Raw genomic sequence first — 21,679 nt, forward strand, 5'->3', positions numbered from 1 at the left:
ATCCCCTCCAGGCTGTACTGGGGGGTGTGTCTGGTAGTGACACGCAGGTTGACTCATAACCCGCACTCCCTGCGGTTATATCCACAGGGCGTGTGGGTTTAGGATCATGAAATGTTGTGTGGATGAAGGGTGGGTGCGTGGTGGGCAGGTTGAATAAAGATAAGGAAAAAAACATCCATGAATGTATAATTCTTGTGCAATTCATATCTATATGCTATATAGAGGTTTTTCTTTCATTATTTGTATCTGGCATTAGTGCTTAAGCTTTAGGTCCTAACTGTATGCACGCCAAGTACACGACAATCTCCAAATGCTTTTGGGAACTTGGGCAGAAAAAGCTAATGTAGATCCTAAATATTCAATAAATGAATTAGGAAATGTTGAAGAAAAACGTCCTTGTTCAATAAATGTTCAAGAGAAAAAAAGTAAACTGTACAGCACATGTTCTATATTTGCGGGTGAGGGTCGGATGCAGACCTCAGATTTTCACTTCATCACATATAGTCGGGCGGTTGCGGATGGGTTATTAGCAATTAAGGGTGGGTGTCTGGAGCCTACTCAAGCCATGTTAAATGATCCTGCTCTCTTTCTCTGTGACCCAAACTACTCATCTCACCCTTTCTCTCTTTCTCTCGCTCTCTCTCTCTCAAATCATAAATGAACATGGTTGTAAATTTCATCCATTCACACAGTTTAATCCAAAAAAACAACAAACCTTGCGTTCCATCTCTATAACAACTTCTATACCATGAAAATACATGTTACAATTCCTTCTGGGTCACAAAATGATGCAATTGCTATTATGATGTTCAGTCTTTTTAGTACAAATGTGTTTCAGCGTAGCATGAATTAAGCTATCATCAGGAGAAGAAATATTGTTTATTCAATGAACCAATCGACTTTGGTAATTTAGCAATTTCTTAACATTGAAAATTTACATTTCACACGGTCTCAAGTCTGTATGAAATAAATAGCACAATTTTGCTCATTTACAGCTTGGCTGAAAAAAAGGGTTATGGTTCATAATTAAATGGCATACAAATGAATTGTGATAACCATGTACTCACTAATTACATAACAAAATGTTCTCCTGTTTAAATAAAGCTTTTCAGATTCATAAGTACCTTCAAGAGCATGTTATAGTTAAATAAATAGAATGTTTTCCATTTTAACATGCACAACCAATCTGCTTGGGAAAGTATTTACACCAAACGGACACCACAATGCATCTTTATTTTTCTGAATGTTTATATCTGTCACACACTCTTACTCAAATACACACACACATACCCACATTGTCTCTTGTGAACACACTATTTACTCTGAACACAATATCTTCTCTTTAGGGCTAAAACTATCAATGTGATCAAAATGCTAATGCTGAATGCATTATAAAGTGGACACATCTCAACAACTCACAGGTTTTTTTTCAGGGTTTTTAAGTTTTATGGTCATACGATTAACTATGAAGTCATGCATTATGATAACTGGTGGGCCTGTAGTATTTGGTTTGCCTTTTTAAAATCGGTGGCTCCATTGATTTTCTTTTTGTTGACAAAGAAAGGTGTGCAACTTTTCTGGCAGTAATATACAAATATGCTACCAATAATCTCTAGAAAAAAAAGAAGACAATTGTTTTTTTTCCCAGGGAATCTCCACTGTTGAGAAACTATTTTTCTCTATTTGAGTCCATTGTCTGCACTTGATCCAGGAGTCATTGGAACAGGTCGTTGCTTCTGTCTTGTCCATAGCAGTGTGGAAACTCCTTGATGTGAGGCAGTTGAGGAAGGCGAGAAGCAGAGTTTGTGGATGATCTGCTATATTACATAATATAATTTCTGTACGTGATTCTTTCATGATGCAAAGTAAGAGTTCTGCATGGAATAGAGTCGGTCAATGGGTCCCACACGGGCTGGCATGTTCATTTCTGAAGAGGCCATGAAGCAGTCACTGAGGCTGGTTAAAGATGTGTCGCTGTCTATGTCATGGAAAATTGAATCATTACCTATAAAGAAGAGAAAGAGAAAAATAAGGTGCAACAATATAATAACTTACAGTCAAAGAAAATACTATACACGGGGCATTGAATAAAAACAAACTGCACCTTCCAATTGCACTGATAATAAATCTGATATATTTATGACTGTCTTGCAAAGTGATAATTGTTAGTCTTGATGCCCACTTTGAATGATTGCTATTACATTCCATTATAATTCTGAAAACTGTTTTGACAATAACTCTCTGAAAGCATTGTCCTGCCCTCTCTGGGACAGTTACTATGGATCTGAGAGGACAAGAGGCAAGAGGCATCTATCCAAAAGAGCTCAATAATAGCAAATGTTTACGTATCTCATAATTTCTCTTCCTATTATTTTTCTTGTGGGAATTGTTAACTTTATTGCACTCCAGATTTTAATGACACTGTTACAAAAGACAGGGACAGAGTGATGAAGAGACATATCTTTTAATGTGTTGGCAATATCATCCTTCCCTCTATTTATCCCATAAAAACAGAGGAAGTGTGATGAGACTGGGACTTTGGGTGTTGCAATTGCAAGACACAAAATGGAGGCTTTCAGAAATGATATTAAGTTTAGTAAAGGATCTTTATGGGGTTGGAGACACTGCTCAAAATTGGCTTCTACCAGTTTCAACCCGTATATGGAAATTAAACAGAAGAATAAAATAACTGATTCAAGTTTTATTTAAACATTTGTGATTTATTTCCAATTGCATCCCTGTGTTGTCATGTGTTGCTGCCATGCTATATTGTTGTCTTAGGTCTCTCTTTACGTAGTGTTGTGTTGTCTCTCTTGTCATGATGTGTGCTTTTGTCCTATATTTTTAATTTTTTAATTTTAATCCCAGCCCCCGCCTTTTGCGTTTTGGTAGGCCGTCATTGTAAATAAGAATTTGTTCTTAACTGACTTGCCTAGTTAAATAAAGGATAAATGAAAAAAAACAAATAAAAATCCCTGTGATTGTCACATATTAATCACATACAATGGTTATTTCGCATCGTGGTACATTACTTCACTCATCATTCTCACCATTGTTTTGATAATAATTTACCGCAAGCCATTTGGATTATCTAAAAGCGCTTCACATAGTCCGCAATGCAAACTGTCAGATAGCATAGCATTGCATGTCACCAAACCCCATGCACAGACAGAGAGAACGTATTGAGTGATTGTGGGGTGGGAGGAGGAGGGGGAGTAGAAAACATGTTGGATTGATTTTGAAATGAACTTCAAAATAAACCAATGGCCTGTGAGTATGTTTGTGTCATGTGGAAGGGGTCTGCTTGTACTTTGTGCGAGCAGCCTAAGCCAGGGCTCTGTGGCCTGAACACATGTCCCACACTGGGGAGCATGTAAGGTTGAGCAGGGGGGTAGGGGGGGTGGATGCTCACCATATGGGTTCATGTGGTCTCCGGGCATCTGTGGGGGAGTGAGGCCCTGCTGGAAGGGGTCTGTACTGTAGCCGTTCTGATCCATGGCAACCAGTTGCTGCTGGGGCGGGGCCAGTGGCGTGAAGGAGTTCATCATGCCCTCCATCCGATTGGACATCACCTCTGTAACACAGCCAACCACGTGGAGAAAGACTTTACATGAAGACTCTTGTGTTCCTGGGAGGAAAATCATCAACTCTAAATCAAATACAGAACATAGACCATGAGCACTGTCTCCATGGAAACCCTCTCTGCTCTGCTGTGGCCAAGGGAGATTCTCCCAGCATTCCCTTGAAGAAGGCAGCTCTTGACTCACTCAGCGGTGAGTGGGACGCACACACAGCCCTTGTGGGTTTGAGACTGGAGCCCACCACCCTGCACTTTCCTTTACAGTGGTGAGCCCTTGTGAAAAGATGTCTGTCATTCATTTATTTTGGGTTCCAGAAGTTTCCATCACATATGTCTGCTGTAATGCTTTCTTGTTTAAGTTAACTGTACTCAGTAGATTTTGTTATCTAAAATACATATATCTCCTCACATACTATCCTATCCAGTATTCACAATATGCACTTTTGGGCAACAGCATTTCAGGGCACACTGTATGCCTTTCTCTACAGAGTTTGACAAAATATTCTAGAGCTGTTGAGTAATAAAATGTTAATGTAAGCCTTGGGATTTCCACAGTAAAGAAAGGTAGCTGCTTTAGCTTGTACAGCTATATTTATGTGCTGTTTGCAACATCTCTTAAATCGTGTATCTTCTGTCTTGTGTATACTTTGTGTGGATTCTTCCTCCTCACTGTTATATATCTTGTGTTTTCTTAGGATTTGGTTTCACAATATTGTTTCTTCATAGTGGATGTGTGTCTTTCAATTAAGCTTTCGTCTGTGCCTGGAATCATATCATTACCACCCTTTTATCTAAGATTCCAAATATAATATGATTTGTGAACATTTTACTACCGCTCTAGTGATTCTTCCTCGCGGTACTAAGTGCAATATTTCTTCATTTTCTCTGTTTTTATTTGTCTTGAATTCTGAGAAGATTGCCCCTGAACACTTGTTGGTGTGGCTCTAACCCTGACAAACAGTTTGTATGACATCATTACAGGAGTGCAGTTTCTGAACGGGAACGTGAGAGTTTGACCTGGCTACAGCATGCGGACTACAGTACTCACACAGGATGGGTCATTTTATATACAAGACTGATTAACAGGTTTTCATTTGTAAATCTCCCCACCCACACACACAGCTGACACGGTCTCCCATGTACCACGCCTGACTGGGGCCAGAGAAGCTAGCTAGCCTCCTCCACCCCCACACACCAGTGGAAACTAGGGCTAATGCGTGGGAGGTCACACATGAGCAGAAGCCATTACGACCGTTCTACTCCAAGGGTTCGCATGTTGCCTCAATTAATGCCATCTTTTGGAGTGGTCACACAGCGCTGTGGTATACCGTATGTGATTATCCTGCCTGTGTGCTTCTCATTGAAGTGCCATGCTGCACGTTTAGCTGGCTGAATCATCATTTTTATTTCTGTTTATGTGATAATCCCAGATCACAATTTTTAACACCATGTCAAATGCAAAAGAATTGTCTAAAGCCATGGTAATACGGAAGCAGTAACATCTGTTTTTAAACTACTGAAACGGCTATTGAAAATGATACTGGGACAGTGGTTATTGGCCCTTTTCAGCCCAAACTGTAGACTGTATACTATACCTTGGCCAAGCCTTTGAGAATTCTGTTGTTCTTGTTGCTGTTGCTGCCTCCTTGCCATCTTCTTCATCTAAAAAAAAGACACCGAGTTTTAAGTAACTCCCCAAACCAACGTGCTGTTTTTCATTTGAAAACGATGCTTCTTGTTGCTCACCCCTGAGTGAACTACAGGAACACGTTTCTGACTGTACTTCGTTATCAAAGCCTTTTTAAGATAATATCAGAAAAGGAGGTGGGTGTAGACATCCAACGTCTGACTGAGGTAGATTTGATGCGTTGCATTTTAACTTTACAGAGTTAAATGGAATGCAATGAAATAGTTACATTTATTGTTTATCTGTGGTGATTTGTTAGCTCCAATACTGTAATGTTTGCCCATTCCTGCCAATCCATGTGTACTGCAATGCTATTACTACATTGGTCTCTTGATTAGTAACTAATAACATCATTATCACAAATAACACTTTCTTTAGGGTGGTTGTGCTCTCACCTTGGCTCTCTGGTTTTGAAACCACACCTGCACCACACGAACACTGAGGCCTGTCTCAGCAGCTAGGGTCTCCCTTACCTTTAACAAGTCAACACAAACGCATTTCAACATCACACAAGAAGACAAACACTTAACTACAGATTGTGGCAGTCCTTGTGGACCTATTGGTTACTGCCTCTTCAAAGCTTTGGAGCGGGTGCAGTGAATGCTTTTAGGGCCTCCACTATGGATGCAGTTCCTCTCTCAGAATGTCATTTGGCGCAGGACAGACGGGCTGCGTTACCCTCTACCTCAGTTAACACAGACCAGAGTGTTGCTAGCCACTTCAAAGCACAGCTCTGAGGTGCTGGAGATTTTTCAAATTTGAGAATTTTATTTGTAAAACTACTGTAGACCTCATGGCATTCCTCCAATTCTCCACATGTCAGTCTGTTCATGGGGATATTATGAAGTATTAGTATTGGATTTGCATCTACCGTATACTACAAAAACACCTCAAAGTAAGCTTAAAAGATTGATTTTGTAGCTTGTCTTCTCACAAAAGCCAGCTTTCAGTTCATACTGTGTGTATACTGTAGCCGTGCAGACATTTACAGTAGTTTTCCCAATGTAGGTCATTCTTTCAGGTCATTCTCTGTAGCCTAAATACACTTGTTCCTCATAGCTACTTTTGTGCTCAAACTGCAGCTAGCCGCCTTCGTGCTAGATGTTAAACAAAGTGTTCGTTTTCACCTCCGTTGAGTGTTCAGTAGGCAGACAGTGGGATTAACTCTGTCTGTCTGGTGAAAATAGAGCTTCTTTGGTGGTGACTAAGGTCATGTGGAGTAGAGGAGAAGGTCTCACCTTTCTGCAGGGCTTGGAGGACACCTCGAAGGAGGCTTTGAAGGCTCGTCTCTGCTGAGTGTTCAGAATGGTGCGGGGCCGCTTGGGCCTCCTGGGGTCCTTCCCATCGTCTCCCTTCCCCTGGCCTCCGGTGCCTTTCTCCTGCTTGATACCCAGATCCCCATCGTCGCTTTTCTCTGCATGGAGATACAACCATTTTTCATCAATATCAGTATGGGTTTGAGCTGACACCTTCTCAGAAAGTCTGCTGATAAATAGATGTTCTTTCCAATTCCAAGAGATTTCGACTCCGTAAGTGTATCCATAATGAAAGGAGACACGTGGTTTTAATAGTTTCTTATGAATTTATTACAATACGAATAGGCCACATGGACAATGAGACTTTCAGAGGACTTACCAGAAAAGCACAATGTTATATGCACATTTGTCATTGGATTTGACATTGTGTCATTGGTAATGAATTACACTCAGCTTTGGCTGTTTTACACCAAATAAATCTTTGGTAAGAATCCTACATTGCGGATCCACCACAACATGAAAAGGCAGCATGACCACATATGGGAAATTAACTCAAAATATCAGAAGAAATATCAAATATAGATTTCAGAACCTGAAAATAATAGTAAAATGTACACTGGGTCCCAACAGACAAAAAGACTAAAAAGATGCTATGCATAAAGAATACAACTGGAAAAGGTTCTAAGACATTCTTACCAAAAGGTGGAAAGCTGATGGGTTTTGTTATAGTCTATTGTAATTGCATGTGTCCATAAAGGGATCTTGGTGACTCTCTATTGGCACACATAATGTGCCATCTCAATAAAATAGCTAGATGGCTTTATCATCACATAGTGTGATGGACATTAGATCATTAATCTAACAAGCAATATCAGTGTACATAATATGAAGATACTCATACTTAAAATGCTAAACTTCATGAGTTTACAAAGATAATGATCAAATCCAATGTTAAATAATGTATCCCCAATGCATTCATTACAGAATTCAAGGCCTGGGTGAGTGAAAGGCAGTGTTCTCAGAAACAGCAGCACTTTCAATTAAGGCAACAAATGATGTGGGCTTCCCGTGATGGCTTAGAGATGCATACATGATGGTTTCGTTCTGTCTGCTGTCATCTGGTTCTGATTCTCTACTGTAAATAGTGTGGTGTAGTATGCTAAACTGTATTTCACCAGTTGATTTCTATATTTTATTTTCTGTATATGCCGAGGTTAACCTCTGTTCATGTAAAATCTTGAATTTGGAAACACTCCAAAAGAATGCCCATGTGATACACTAGGACAAAACAAAGCGTGGAAGTAAAATAAATATTCCTTTAAGTTGACAAAAGTTGACACAGACAGATGTGTTTGACAAATTCTCTGCCTTTGTGTGCATGTTTAAATGAGAGCCAGATGGGTCTGAACAGTGAGGCTTGGCGAGATGCCTCATTGTGTGGAGGCGAGGAGTACAGAGGAGAAGATAAGAGGAGCTCCACTCGGCCCTCTGCAGAAAGACCCTAAATCCTCCCGTCAGTCATCATGATACACTGATTTAATTATTTCCAGCAAAAGAGCCCGCCGGCACAAGGCCATTAATACAGAGCCTGTTTGTCTTCCCTGTTTCCACTTCCTAGCCCAATAAACTTTTGCTCCCTGCCCATAATATCCATTGTACATAGAATAAAATGAATGAATGATTGAATAAAATCACTCAAAATCTGTGGGTCTCACCCAGAATACGTTTTCATACTTTTCTGTGTTTGCGTGAGTGCGAGTGGGCGTTCTTCTGTTTCTGCATGTACTGTATTGTACTGTACTGACTGCGATAGGATTTGGTCTTACCTGAGTCGGAGTCGTCCGGGCTGACAGAACTGAGCAGGTCCTTCTCCTTCTCATAGTCACTCTTACACAGCAGCTGGCCCTCCTTCAGGACAAATTCATCCCCTTTTCTCAGCTGCCGGTCACACACACAGCAGGAGAAGCAGTTGAGGTGGTATACACACTCCAGAGCACGCATCACAAACTCTGTGGGGGCGATCTTCTCCAGGCATCCGCTGCACTTGGCGGCAAACAATCTATGGAAGAAGGTGAGAGAAAAGGCACCATTACTAATCAGATTAATCAAAAACGTACGTTACATTAATAATACAATCTGATCACAGAATCAAGGGGGGTCAACTTAGTCTCCCGAGCTTGACCTGTCATCATGGGCTTTTGATTAAGATGGTTTGAGGGTGGCAGGTCGCTGTGGCTGATCCCGTGGGCAGCCAGTACCAGTGAGTGGTCCCTTTGACTGGAGCTCATGTGTGTAAGTGACTAGGGTCCACCTATCCCCACGCCACTCCAACAGAGCTTGGTCATGGGCACCTAAATGCCTCTTAGCCTCAGGCAGCTGACAGACACTGGGTTCAGTCAGTTACGATGCTCAATTAGAATCCGCACATTAAACCCTACATGTCCTTTTTTCTCTTTTTACTTGTTAATCGTAATCACTGTTTCTCTGTCAGATTAGCATCTGATTCTTTGCAGGTTGTCAGCATGGTCTGTTTGAGTAATGACTAGGAACTGGAGCATGCCCACTGTGTTCTCGTGCTTTTCTACACCCACTATATCTGATTAATCTCCTCCTACTTATCACACTGTTTTAAATCTCATCTGGCCATCCTAAACCAGCCTCTATGCTGCACGGCTACATTAACACCTCCATCTTCCATTATATCCTTTCAGGAAGATGTCAAACTGTTTGTATTGTTTTATTGGTGGCTGGGAGAGTTTTAATTCATTTGCTGTCATTCAGAAGGAGAATCATTAACTGGGCAAGGAGGCAGAGAGTGTGGTTGATCTTGTCCAGCCGTGAAGCTGGTTTTATTAGCATGCTCTTTGTTTTCGTTGGTCTGGAGGACAGCTGGCAGCCGCCTATCTATTTGTGGTGAACATCTATTTCATTGTGCAAAGGATAGAGCGAGAGGGAGGGAATAGAGAGAGAGAGAGAGAGCAGCAATTGACATCATCTGCTGTTTCAGGACAGGGATGAGCGATAGTGATGAATATGTTTAAATATGAGGGGAGAGAAACCCAGGGAAGGTTTTGTCATGCTAATATTATTGTAGGTGCTGATTGAGAACTGATAGGGAGTTTGTGTCTGCCACACAGTTCAGTAGAGCAGCTGCTTGCATGGTTGAAACAAGAGACACGTTTGGTTGCTGTTTCTAGTCTCTACATCTCATATCAGCTCCATCTTTGAGCGGCCATTTACTACAAATCAGACTGTTGTCAGCAAGCCAAACTTTTCTCACTATAATGGCAAAACAACAGAGATATCAGAATTGGCACACGCATGCTTTAATCTTTCAATTATTACAATACATTAAGAAGATTATAATTAAACTATGGAAAAACCTAGAGGATAATCGCTTAAAAAATATATTTTTGACACATTTTGCAAACAAGCTGACTTCTTCTGAAAGCAACCTGCAGACCTACGGAAGGATGCTTATCTGCTCAACGATGAAATGACTTTGATCCAACAAAATATGTAATTCATATAATCTTAAACATCACCTAATATTAATTTAACCTTTGTTTAGGCACTGATACCAAAGTCTCTTTTGCAAGGCAGCCCTGCATTACATGGGTAGCAAGCAATTACACATTAAATATTCAAGCTGTATCAAACAATAATAGCAGGGACATGCATACAGACGTAGGATCTTAATTTGAACCAGTTTACTACAGCAGGAAAATAATCCATTAACGGGAAATGTGAATTATTATGTGGATTATAATTAACGGCATTATTATTTGCCCTATTTTCCGTTAGGGCAAATCAAGTCTGAAATTTTTAAGTGGAAATTGCAAACTTAAACATTGAATACACTAAAGGTTTGCATTTCCTGCTATGCAGGAAAATTCTCAGCAACAACAGAGTGAACAAATTAAGATCCTACATCTGTAATCCAATACCTACCGCAAAAGTGTAGGAGTAAAACAAAAAGTCCATGTGGATCAACCTTACAGTTGCATGGAATGTTGGCTATCGCTGTTTAAACAAATCAAAATATTCACAAGATAGATTAATAATAAATAATAACTTTAGAGAGAAGGACTGTCTAACTGTTGCATGCTGGGATTGAGGGACATGAGGGGATGAATGTGTGGTGACCAGCCCAGAGGTCCAGCTCTAATGTTTAGCTAATGATTGGCATCTGAGAGGAGAAAGGCAGAGGAAATGACTTGTTAGTATGGTTTTGATATGTCCCAGATTCCACATTCACCTTCAACCGCTCTCTCAAATCTTCTCACCCAGATAAAAACATTCTTATTCAGACCATTCTTTTCTTTCTTTCTTTTCCTCTACGATTCTAATCTTGTAAGCCATTATTTTTCTATTTCCCCTCTGTCACTTTGCATTATTTTTGGTGCTGTAATTCCTATTTGTCCCTTCTGGAATCTTCCTGTCCTGCTTTGTCCTCTGGTCTAATCCGGACTTCTAGCCTGTTGTCGGCCCCTGTACCCCATTCTCAGTGGGGTTCAGATGGAATATCCATGCATGACGCCCCTTCTATGGCAACCACACCTCCACAGGAAGGCAACGGCGACTTTTCGGATGGGCAGAGAGGGCCTTTCAGAAGCTGGCAGCAGAAGTAAATCCTTCTCTAAGGAACAAGGGGAATTAGCAGGGAGCACTGGACTAGGGATTTAACCCCTATCCTTTGAAAGGCCCAGTCACTCCGACTCCCGCGGCTAGCTACAATCAAACAGAGGGGGGGTGGGGGGGCGCGGTGCAGAAAGGAGAACACAGCTCCCTGAATGACACAAGCACTGGATTGTGGAGGAGCCTAATCTCACTTTAATACCTTTCCAAGTTCAGCTCCTAAAGAATGCTCTTTAAAACAACACCAGTGTGTGAGCAGTGAAGGACAACCAGAGGGAGGCACGCTATTCAACCTCCATAACATTACCTGATTAGCAGATAGAGGCCCAGGCGGTGGGGAGAACATGCCCACGGGAGACAGGGGAAAGACACAGATGATGATGATCACGCTGATCTGTAAAATACTATAATAAACACATCAACTATCAAGATCATGCTGACTCCAGCCCTAAGATGAACAGGGTCTGCAGTTTGAAGTGTAGGCTAAGCTCTTTATAAAAGCTAATGGGGCAAGAGGGACAAGATGCAGCAGTTGGTGTAGTGATGGGCTAGCGTGGTTTATCAATATCCTTTTACAAACCGACTCATATCACTCAAAAATGACCAACTGTCTCAAGGACTCAAAATGCCATTTGAAATCAGAATCTGCCCAAAATGAACCAATGAAAAAAGAATGCATCATGTTTCTGCTGCTGCCCATAGTGACCCGTCTATTTTAGCCTGCGTTAAGAAGTCTGTTGTTTGTTGTGTGCTCAGCATTTGTGCTGTTGTACATTTACTGAGGACGGAGATAGAGCACGGACCACAAAGAGGACCACCAGCAGGATCCTCTGTCTCTGCTTTCGTTTGCAGTCAGGATCTGCGTTTCTCTCCTCCCACACCTGAGCGCACAGATCAGCCCATAAGACCCTCTAGTGTGGATCAATGACCACGTTTCAAGCAGCAAAGTGCCAATATTTGCTGAGGCGTTCTCAGCATTGGACCTCATCAGTAGAATAAGAGATAATCTCAGCAGATACCTTTAAGATGGCTCCCAGGGGAATCATTCATCCTTCCATCTCTTAGCACTCAATATCTTTGCTTCTTATTTTTTCTCTATTTTTTATATATTTTTTCTCTCTCTCTCTCTCTCTCTCTCTCTCTCTCTCTCTCTCACTCACATTCTAGCTAGCTGTACTGAGATTCACAAGAACCTATACTCTCACCTTGCTAACAGCAATGTAAAACAGTAGATGGAACAGCAGCATTTCATCATTACTATGGCGAATTCAGCTATGCACCCTCAAAGCACTTTACGATGGAAAATACTCAACTTTTTGAAAAGCTTCCTCAGATAGAGATATTTCAAAAATATATATCCCTGGTCTGGTCAAAGGATAAGCTCAGTGCAGCTGAGAGGCCTCAGCCTTTGGAGTCGTGGGTTTTCATCTCCCTGTTCCTCTTCTTTCTTTCTCCTGCTAAGGCCCACTGCAGACGTATGCACTTTCCCTTTGAACAGATTAGAAGCAACTTAAAGTGTGACAACATCTTAAGCTTTCACCACATGTTGCCAATGATTTCCCACTAAAGACATTACTTTCAATGCTTCTGCCACAGTGATAAGGATCAGGCTGAGAGAAAGGGATAAAAGAGGAGCCCGGAGGATGAGAAGGAGGTATGGAGGAGTTTGTGGCTTGATAATCATGGTACATTTAGCAACACACGGTCTCGTCTCACCTACTCCCCTTTTGCTATTAAACAACCAGAGAAATAGCATAACAATTTAGTGGGAGAATAGCCCAGGCTATTATGTCCTCGCATCCCCTTCAAAAGAAAGAAGAGATCAGGATTAACCCACGGAACAGCTGTAAACAATCACTTTGAAGATGGCCCTCCTTGTTTCACTAGGAAGCGGGTGGGCCTGTAAAGCTGGCCATGTCAATCAGCCAGACGTGAAGGATGTGGTGTATGGACCAGGGTCACAGCCACAGGAAGGTCTCCGGACACTGAATGCAGACTGAGGACCTGTGGAGCAATCGGTCAACACCGCATGGCTGGAAGCTCATTGATTTACAGGCTACATCTTTGGCTTGACCTTTCTCTCCAGCCATCCATCTCCACCGCAGTCCAACAAGAGCCCAAGTTGCCTGTCTCCTGGAAACCAAGGAGTAGGGTGGAGGCAGCGACCAGAGGAGAGAGGGCTGGAGGGAAAGAGGGTTGGACGGAGAGACCAGAGGAAAGAGGGGTGGAGGCAGAGACCAGAGGAAAGAGGGGTGGAAGGAGAGACCAGAGAAGAGAAGGGTGGAAGGAGAGACCAGAGAAGAGAAGGGTGGAAGGAGAGACCAGAGGAGAGAGGGGTGGAGGGAGAGACCAGAGGAGAGAGGGGTGGAGGGGGAGACCAGAGGAGAGAAGGGTGGAAGGAGAGACCAGAGGAGAGAGGAGTGGAGGGAGAGACCAGAGGAGAGAGGGGTGGAGGGAGAGACCAGAGGAGAGAGGGGTGGAGGGAAAGACCAGAGGAGAGAGGGGTGGAGGGAGAGACCAGAGGAGAGAGGGGTGGAGGGAGAGACCAGAGGAGAGAGGAGTGGAGGGAAAGACCAGAGGATAGAGGAGTGGAGGGAAAGACCAGAGAAGAGAAGGGTGGAAGGAGAGACCAGAGGAGAGAGGGGTGGAGAGAGAGACCAGAGGAGAGAGGGGTGGAGGGAGAGACCAGAGGAGAGAGGAGTGGAGGGAGAGACCAGAGGAGAGAGGGGTGGAGGGAGAGACCAGAGGAGAGAGGAGTGGAGGGAGAGACCAGAGGAGAGAGGGGTGGAGGGAGAGACCAGAGGAGAGAGGAGTGGAGGGAGAGACCAGAGGAGAGAGGGGTGGAGGGAGAGACCAGAGGAGAGAGGAGTGGAGGGAGAGACCAGAGGAGAGAGGGGTGGAGAGAGAGACCAGAGGAGAGAGGGGTGGAGGGAGAGACCAGAGGAGAGAGGAGTGGAGGGAGAGACCAGAGGAGAGAGGGGTGGAGGGAGAGACCAGAGGAGAGAGTGGTGGAGGGAGAGACCAGAGGAGAGAGGAGTGGAGGGAGAGACCAGAGGAGAGAGGAGTGGAGGGAAAGACCAGAGGATAGAGGGATGGAGGGAGAGACCAGAGGAGAGAGTGGTGGAGGGAGAGACCAGAGGAGAGAGGAGTGGAGGGAGAGACCAGAGGAGAGAGGGGTGGAGGGAAAGAGGGGTGGAGGGAGAGACCAGAGGCCAAGGATACTGATAAACAGCAGCTCCAGTTAAAAACATGGTAACTCTGTTCCAAGGAAGACTGAAGTGTAACAGCATGAATATTAGATAAAGAGTTGAACAGCTTTACTGGTTATGGATGTATGTTACGTGCAAAAACATTTGATGCCCAGATGTTCCTTTGTGCATAGATGGCGATCCTTAACATTTAGAAAATGACTTTGTTATGTACAATTGTGTTGGCTACTAGACAGCACGTTAGACCACAGAGGCACGTGTTCTAAATATAGCAGCCTCAACTATAACCCTACTTTGTCTAATTGCTTACAGTGATAACCACAGTTGTAAAACACAGCATAGAGAGGGACTTGCGAGAGTATGGACTGTCATCATAACTAAAACAACACTAAACTTGTTAATTTACACTCAATTACATTTCAAATCTGGGGCGTAACAAAATGGTAATCTAGAGCACCATTACTTTTAATAATCCTAAAGGATATGGCTCCATAGCAGTATGGTCTCAGCATGTATCTTTGGTTGGTGTGTATAGACGCGTGTAGAAAGTAATGAAGCCAAATAAGAAGTGCCATCCTTCTCGTCCCCAGGGCTAGCTCCAGTCAGCCCTAAAACCTGCTTAATCACCCCCCTCCCCGCTAACAAAACATTAGCATAGTAATGGACTTCAAATGGAGACGCTTTGTTTTTTAATTAAACTCTCAGCAGGTAAAAGTAACCCATTAGAGGAAAATGTACACACCACTAACGGCTGAAAGGTGCCTTCTCCATCACTTCTCTCTCACATGGGCTCTCCCTCTATACTATATGGTGAGGCTGGCATTTGTAAGATGCCTTGCTGAAGGAAGCTATGAGCTCATGTGCACCTGACCCAAAATGCCAATGAAAACATATGGCATAGTTTTTGGATATCACTATGTTTTAAACATTAGTTACATAGTGAGTCACAGTCTGGGCTGAGGTGTTATTCTCATCACTTGACCCCCACTGCCGGTCTGGCATAGAATGAACACACTGTTTCTATGACTACATGATCTCCTATGTAGTGGAATGCTGAAAGATTTCTTCAGGCAAGCCTGTGGCCACACAGACAGCCAGCCGGCTAGTCATGTTAGATTGGGCAATATCACTGTATTACAAACCTCTGCTTTTAGTCACATTCAAATGATCACATGCCAACAATTGTGTTTTTCCCACACTAGTCACGAGATGAAACAAGGTGAAACAAGTTGTGTCATGTCGTTCAGTATCAATATCAAATGTCTTCACATCGCTTTAGATGGCAAAATGCATGAACTTCTGTGGCAGGTGTTTGTTCCCTTAAAATTGAAATTTGTCTACCGCAGCATGTTGGTCTTCCAGGCTCACTAGATGCTGTAAACCCTGTGGGCACAACCTGACAGTCAGCTGTGGGAGGATAAAAGGACCTGTCACTGGGAGAGCCTCATCACACGTATAGGAAAGGCCAGACACCAACCAGGGCCCTGGCATGTTACTGCTGCCTATCATACGGCTCTGTCTATCATTTACCAGACATTCTGCGGCACCGGCAATCAGAACACAGAGCTAGAAGCAACACCTTCATGCCTCCAAGCATTGATCAAGTTGTTGTGCGCTTAAGACTGCAGTTCTTTTGGATTTCTTACAGCCAGTGCTCCGGGTCTGCACTATGGAGTCCCATAGGGTTGATGTTGAGCTTAAAGGCCTGCTTGTGTGACATCAACACCATTTTTCTCATGAGTTTATAATAGATGCAAATTACACCACACAGTTAAGCTCTGTCTTTGTCACTCTGTAGTCAAGACAGAGAGAGAGGTAACTTTCTCTGCATGTTAGGGAAAGAGTTGTGCTTCAAGCACACAGTGAAAGAAAAGCTCATGTTGAAATGTGAAAGGACAGTGAGATTGCTGGCCAGCAGAAGAGGCTGAGTACACAACTAAGCGGGCGAGCAGGCAGCCAGGTACACAAGTGCTGTTTGGACAGCTGTAGTTTCTGTGGATGGACACTCAATGCAACATCGCATTCAAGCCCTGCTTCCACACAGACAGTGTCATCACTCACTTTGCATTATAGAGTAGGGTACAGGGTTGGGTAGGTTACTTTCTAAATGTAATCCGTTACAGTTACTAGTTACCTGTCCAAAATTGTAATCAGTAACGTAACTTTTGGATTACCCAAACTCAGTAATGTAATCTGATTACATATAGTTACTTTTAGATTACATTCCCCTTAAGAGTCATTTGAATAATACAAAACTGTATATCTTGCTGGATAAATCAATGTTAAACTTTACATAGCTGGACATATATGGATGTAAAATTGTACTTTATGTGTTGGTTATGTGGGCCTCTTCTAACCCATCACTTTTTACTATATATAATAATAAAATTAAATTATATCTTTACATTAATATATATAATTTATGAGTGCAGTAATGGATGTAGCAACGACAGATTGTCTATCAAAAGTGTGCGAGTTTGAGCATGTGTCCATTAGGCCTATGTATAAAAAAAATGATCAGCATGAATTAGATTGAGCAATAAAAAAAACACTTTTATTCCATAGGCTGGGATCCGCACTGTGCAGCTGTTGCAAGAGCGCATTTTTCACTGGCTGTCCACTGGTTTCAAAAACAATGATTGATGGACAGTTGAAACTTCTTGAATTCAACCATTATTGGGTTCAAATACACATTTAGATTTGTGAACAGCCATCCACAACAACCACAATCCGTAAGGCGCAAATAGCTAAATGAGAGAGCAGCAGTGTGATTCACATCAATGCGCTATGTAGATATCAATAATAAGTGATATCCGTATCGCCGTAGACTACACCACTACTGTAATCCTTATCTCCAAGCATTTATTCAAGTTGGATAATCTTTGGATGTCGCACCATTGGAAGACATACCTTGGACTGTAGCCTATTCGTGCTCTTTTCCCGCGATTCATCAACCACATTTGGTGTGTCATCACAGTGGTCAGACTCGCTCGGGTGGAATACAGCCTTTTTTCAATGCTGATTTGAATGTCATTGAGAAAACAGAGAAGTGTCAAAGATTTTTTTTTTAAACCTCCTTTCTGAATTTAAAAGTAATCCTCGAAGTAATCATCTAGTTTTTCCAAAGTATCTGTAATCTGATGACAATATTTTTGCTGGTAATGTAACGGATTACAGTTACAATTGTTTTGTAATCCCTTACCTGTAACTCCCCAACCCTGGTGGGTTATAAAAAAAAATCTATGAAATGAGCGAGTTTTACGATACATAGGATAGACTAACTTCCTGATTAGTGCATCTAGAAAAGAATAGAATAAAACTTTATTGTCCATCCTGGAAGGACATTTTTCTTTGGCATCACCTTACATTAAAAATATCAAATACACATACATTCTCATATCACACATATTTAAGCCAGTCAATCCATCATACAGCATACACTAAAAACATATGGGGACACTGATACATTCACTCAGAACTGACCGCTGACCCAACTGCACTGTTAAAATAGATAGATAAGTACATATACAGATACAATTTACGTTGTATTTAGTAGTCCAACAGTACAAGGAACAAATGAATGTTTAAACACATTTACTAACTAATAGCATAAATTCAAGGTAGTAATCAATAGACTGTCTATAGGTTTTCGTTCCATTACATCATCGTAACTGTCTCTAAACAGGACTTTTATCTTCGATTCAAAACAGCTGAATTTATTTGTCTACAAATGAGGCAGAAGGCTGTGAATTACAAGGCTGGTATTAATCGTGATCTGCTTCTTCTCACTCCCCCCAGTCAGTCCAGCCGACAGTAACTGAAGCTGTTTGTATGGCCCATCTCCCCGGCCGCCCTGCTGGAGATGTGACATCTTTACAGCACATGCTCTGCAAATGAGAACCCGCCGAGAACAGAGCGAGGGCTGGGGACAGCTCCCATTTAAAGCCACTGTAAATTCCTCCGCACCCATTTTATATTTTTAATAACTCTATCGCAGGTCCTCTGTCTGTCTGCCCCTTCCAAGCGAATCTAGGTGAGGTGTAGCAGACCCCCCATTAAGGGCTTGGCCCACTCAATGAGGCATCCTGGGTGATTGCTCCTTTAGAGAGGGGGAGCTGGAGATGGCTAGCTACACTGGTAGTAATAGCTATCAGATGTTGTGGGGTATACTGCTGCCTGTAACTGCCCACATCTACGGTCTACGGTCTGCTGCCTATAACTGCCCACATCTACGGTCTGCTTTTCACAACAGTGGACCTGAGGCTTGCTGTACTCAGCCCAGGTTAGGGCAGTTAGGGCAGAGGAAGCTCTGAGTCTGTGTGCTCATTACCAGCTAGTGCATCTGAGGGCTGACCTCATCCTTCAGACATGGAGAGGCTGTACTGTAAAAGCACAGTACATAAAATAAACCAAGGGTAATGGCTAATGTTCCAGTTTTTTCTGAAAGTAAATTTGGAGGTCTCTGATGATGAATGACCTGATCCCCTATCGAACATCAATCTAGGAAGAAAAGTTAAAGACACAACAAACTATGGTTGTTTAACTTTATTGAATAAATGGGTGCTAATTACTAAAAACTGGAATTATATTTTGGGGAATTTCTTGGGGGTAAATATATATGGAAAATCTGTTTTCACATTATGTGCTGAAATGGTTAAAAACCAACATTTGGAGTGGAGGGCTTTATAATTACTATTGACCCCAGAAGGTCCTGGACTAAGAAATAAAACAAACAGTAATATGAGGTGCTCTAAAGCGGAGGTCTGCAAATATGCAAAGACAGGGTCTGCTGGAAAACCTCACGTTTTGGCTTCTTTTCTCCGCTCCTAATCTGTGGGCGAACACAATATTAAGACGGCTTTGGTGCCACTTGTGACCCAGCTGTTCACTAATGAAAAATTCCACAGCTCCGTGCAGAGGCCAATGGGGCCTGCCCCCCTCTACCCCAAACCAAGCCCTGTCCATCTTGTGGAGTTTACCATGGCTAAAAAGATACTGGATTAATAGGTAGAGGGGGAGAGGCAGACAATCTGGAAGAAAATCCCATGTGTGTTTTCCCCCTCCGCTTCCTCCCATCCTTAGGATATTGGTGTGAAGACAAGTGTTTGCCCAGGTTTTAATTATGAGCAATGATGTGGTGATTATTGTGATGGTGGATAGTTGGATGAGGGGCTTTATTTATTCAATAGAGATTCAGGCTAAGCCTAAAATCAGTCTGGAGAGAAGAATCTGAGACTGCCGGGGTTTAGCCATTGTCCATGAGAGCCGGACTCGTCTGTTTGTGTTCCTGCTTTTTCACCCTCTCCACTGATTCCCTGTCTTTCTGAGTGACGTAAACCTCTTAACTCAGACTGCTCTGATTGATGGAGATGGAGATCACTTTTGATAATCCCTGCCTATTATCTTCCTTACAGAAAAACACTGACCATATGGAATCAACACCAAAAGTGTACATTTCCAGCACAACTATCACAGAAATTCTAAATATATTTCAATAATCCTCAAGGGTCCTTTATTGAAGATCACCCCATCACCATGTTCCTGTCTGGCTAAGTATACAAATACACATTTAATAGATATACTGGAAGTTGGCACCTAGCTGTGAAACGGCAAGGCAGAATCAACAGCTGCTCATCTGATTCCCCTAGTTGACTCTGAGTCTAAAATACTATTTATGCTGTAAAATGACCTCTAATCTAAAGATACTGTATCAGATGTATATCATTTCATAATCACATACTTTGACGAATTGACAAAAGACTCCCTTAAAAACGTGGCCGCTTAATTCCGAAAAGGTTTTGACATGATATTCCTAGAGTGCAAGGCAGGCAATTTAACCATACTGCTCTTAAAAAGACCTGGTTAAAGATTGTTTTGTGGGAAAGCATGTTGCCATGGCAGCATTGGCAGGAGCTATAACATGAGTGATAATGTGATAATGTCCTGGAGGGTCTCAGCGTGAGGACACCACAACATCCTCTCCACAGCCAGGAGACAGAGGCAGTGCTCTTTATTAAAGGACATTTTCTAGGCAAGGAGCACAGCACAGCACACATTAACCAGGGAGATGTCTGGGACGCATGGGAGAGAAGGAGGTTTACTTTAAATCTCACTGCTGCTTCTTTTAGGGAGGACGTTCACTGGGGGACCTCTGTGAACTCTGATTCTCTCAACAACAAGAACAGATCACAAAGGCTTTTTCTTGACAGGGATCTCAAAATCAGAAATGTATGCATTGGAAAGGGCACCAGCTTTACAAGATGAAGCCACAGATAATGGAAAACGATAGAGGGAACAAATGAAAGAGAGTGGGAGAGGATGAGAGAAAAAGCCAAAGAAAAACAAACAATATTTTTCAATGACAGGATGTTTCAGGACCCAAAGGTTGGGGATTAACACACAGATTAGCATGCAAATAATATATTAGAATTTCTGATCTGCAGGTCCCTTCAAAGGAATAAATCCAAGATTAGCAGGCGTTATGCTAAAAAGCTTTTTGTGTGACATAGTTACACTAGCCAAACAAATATGTCTTTCAGTGAGAAGGGCTGGCATGAATGTATTGCCGTAGCCATAGAAGCCAACTGGTATCTAAGAGCCTTGGAGAGGGGGCAGTGTTGGAATGTGTCAGACAGACAGAGGGGCGCGCACACACCACAGAGCTAACCAAAAACCTGCTGTTTCACAAAAAAGCATAATCTACTCCACTATTCTGCTTACAGACCACCTATAAATATCAAGTATCTTTGTCTGAGGAAAATAAAAAGGTTCATTGTGAGATCACAAAGCTTCTCAGTGCCTGATTATCACTATTGTCTATGTTTTGTGTGGGAGAGGAGCCAATTGAGGAAGATTGACATAAAAAAATGAGTATTCATTAAGTGAAGCATTCACACAAAACATGCAATTTACTGAAAATGACATTGTGACGTACGGTCTGTTTTCTAAAGTCGATGGAACATATGTGCATATAAATGCTGAAATCAGGTGTTCACCATTTTGTTGGCTAAGAATTGTCACTCATATGCCACTGACAGGGAGTTGGCGAGCTTTTAAAGAAAGAGAGCCTGAGACTACAGAGGATAAGATCAGCTACAACAACGGCCCAGGATTTCTCTGGCGGGAAACTGACTGGCTGAAGCATTCAGGAAATTCTGGCAAAGACACTGCATGACGCATGGACCGGCAATGCCATAACGAGGTCAGTACAACAGTGACATGGACATGACTCGGTTTTGTTTTCACACACAGGGATACAGTCACAGAACTGGTCTGGTACCACTCCAAATTAAAACGATGGGAAAAAATC

The 21,679-nt window shown here is 42.4% G+C and overlaps 1 protein-coding gene across 2 annotated transcripts in view; it reads right to left on the reverse strand.

Annotated features, from left to right (window-relative positions):
* Window positions 1-670: 670 nt before the first annotated feature.
* LOC115200057 (LIM/homeobox protein LMX-1.2) overlaps window positions 671-21,679 on the reverse strand; it is a 57,280-nt gene continuing 36,271 nt past the window's right edge. For both annotated transcript variants that reach the window (XM_029762742.1, XM_029762743.1), the window contains 6 exons: window positions 8,350-8,582; window positions 6,506-6,681; window positions 5,663-5,740; window positions 5,176-5,242; window positions 3,413-3,574; window positions 671-2,005 (listed from right to left, as the gene is read on the reverse strand). In XM_029762742.1, the coding sequence (XP_029618602.1) occupies window positions 1,854-2,005; window positions 3,413-3,574; window positions 5,176-5,242; window positions 5,663-5,740; window positions 6,506-6,681; window positions 8,350-8,582 (868 nt within the window). In that variant the 3' untranslated portion in view covers window positions 671-1,853. The remainder of the gene's footprint in view (window positions 2,006-3,412; window positions 3,575-5,175; window positions 5,243-5,662; window positions 5,741-6,505; window positions 6,682-8,349; window positions 8,583-21,679) is intronic.

This window comes from Salmo trutta, chromosome 9 (assembly GCF_901001165.1).
Source record: "Salmo trutta chromosome 9, fSalTru1.1, whole genome shotgun sequence".
NCBI classification, from domain to species: Eukaryota; Metazoa; Chordata; class Actinopteri; order Salmoniformes; family Salmonidae; genus Salmo; species Salmo trutta.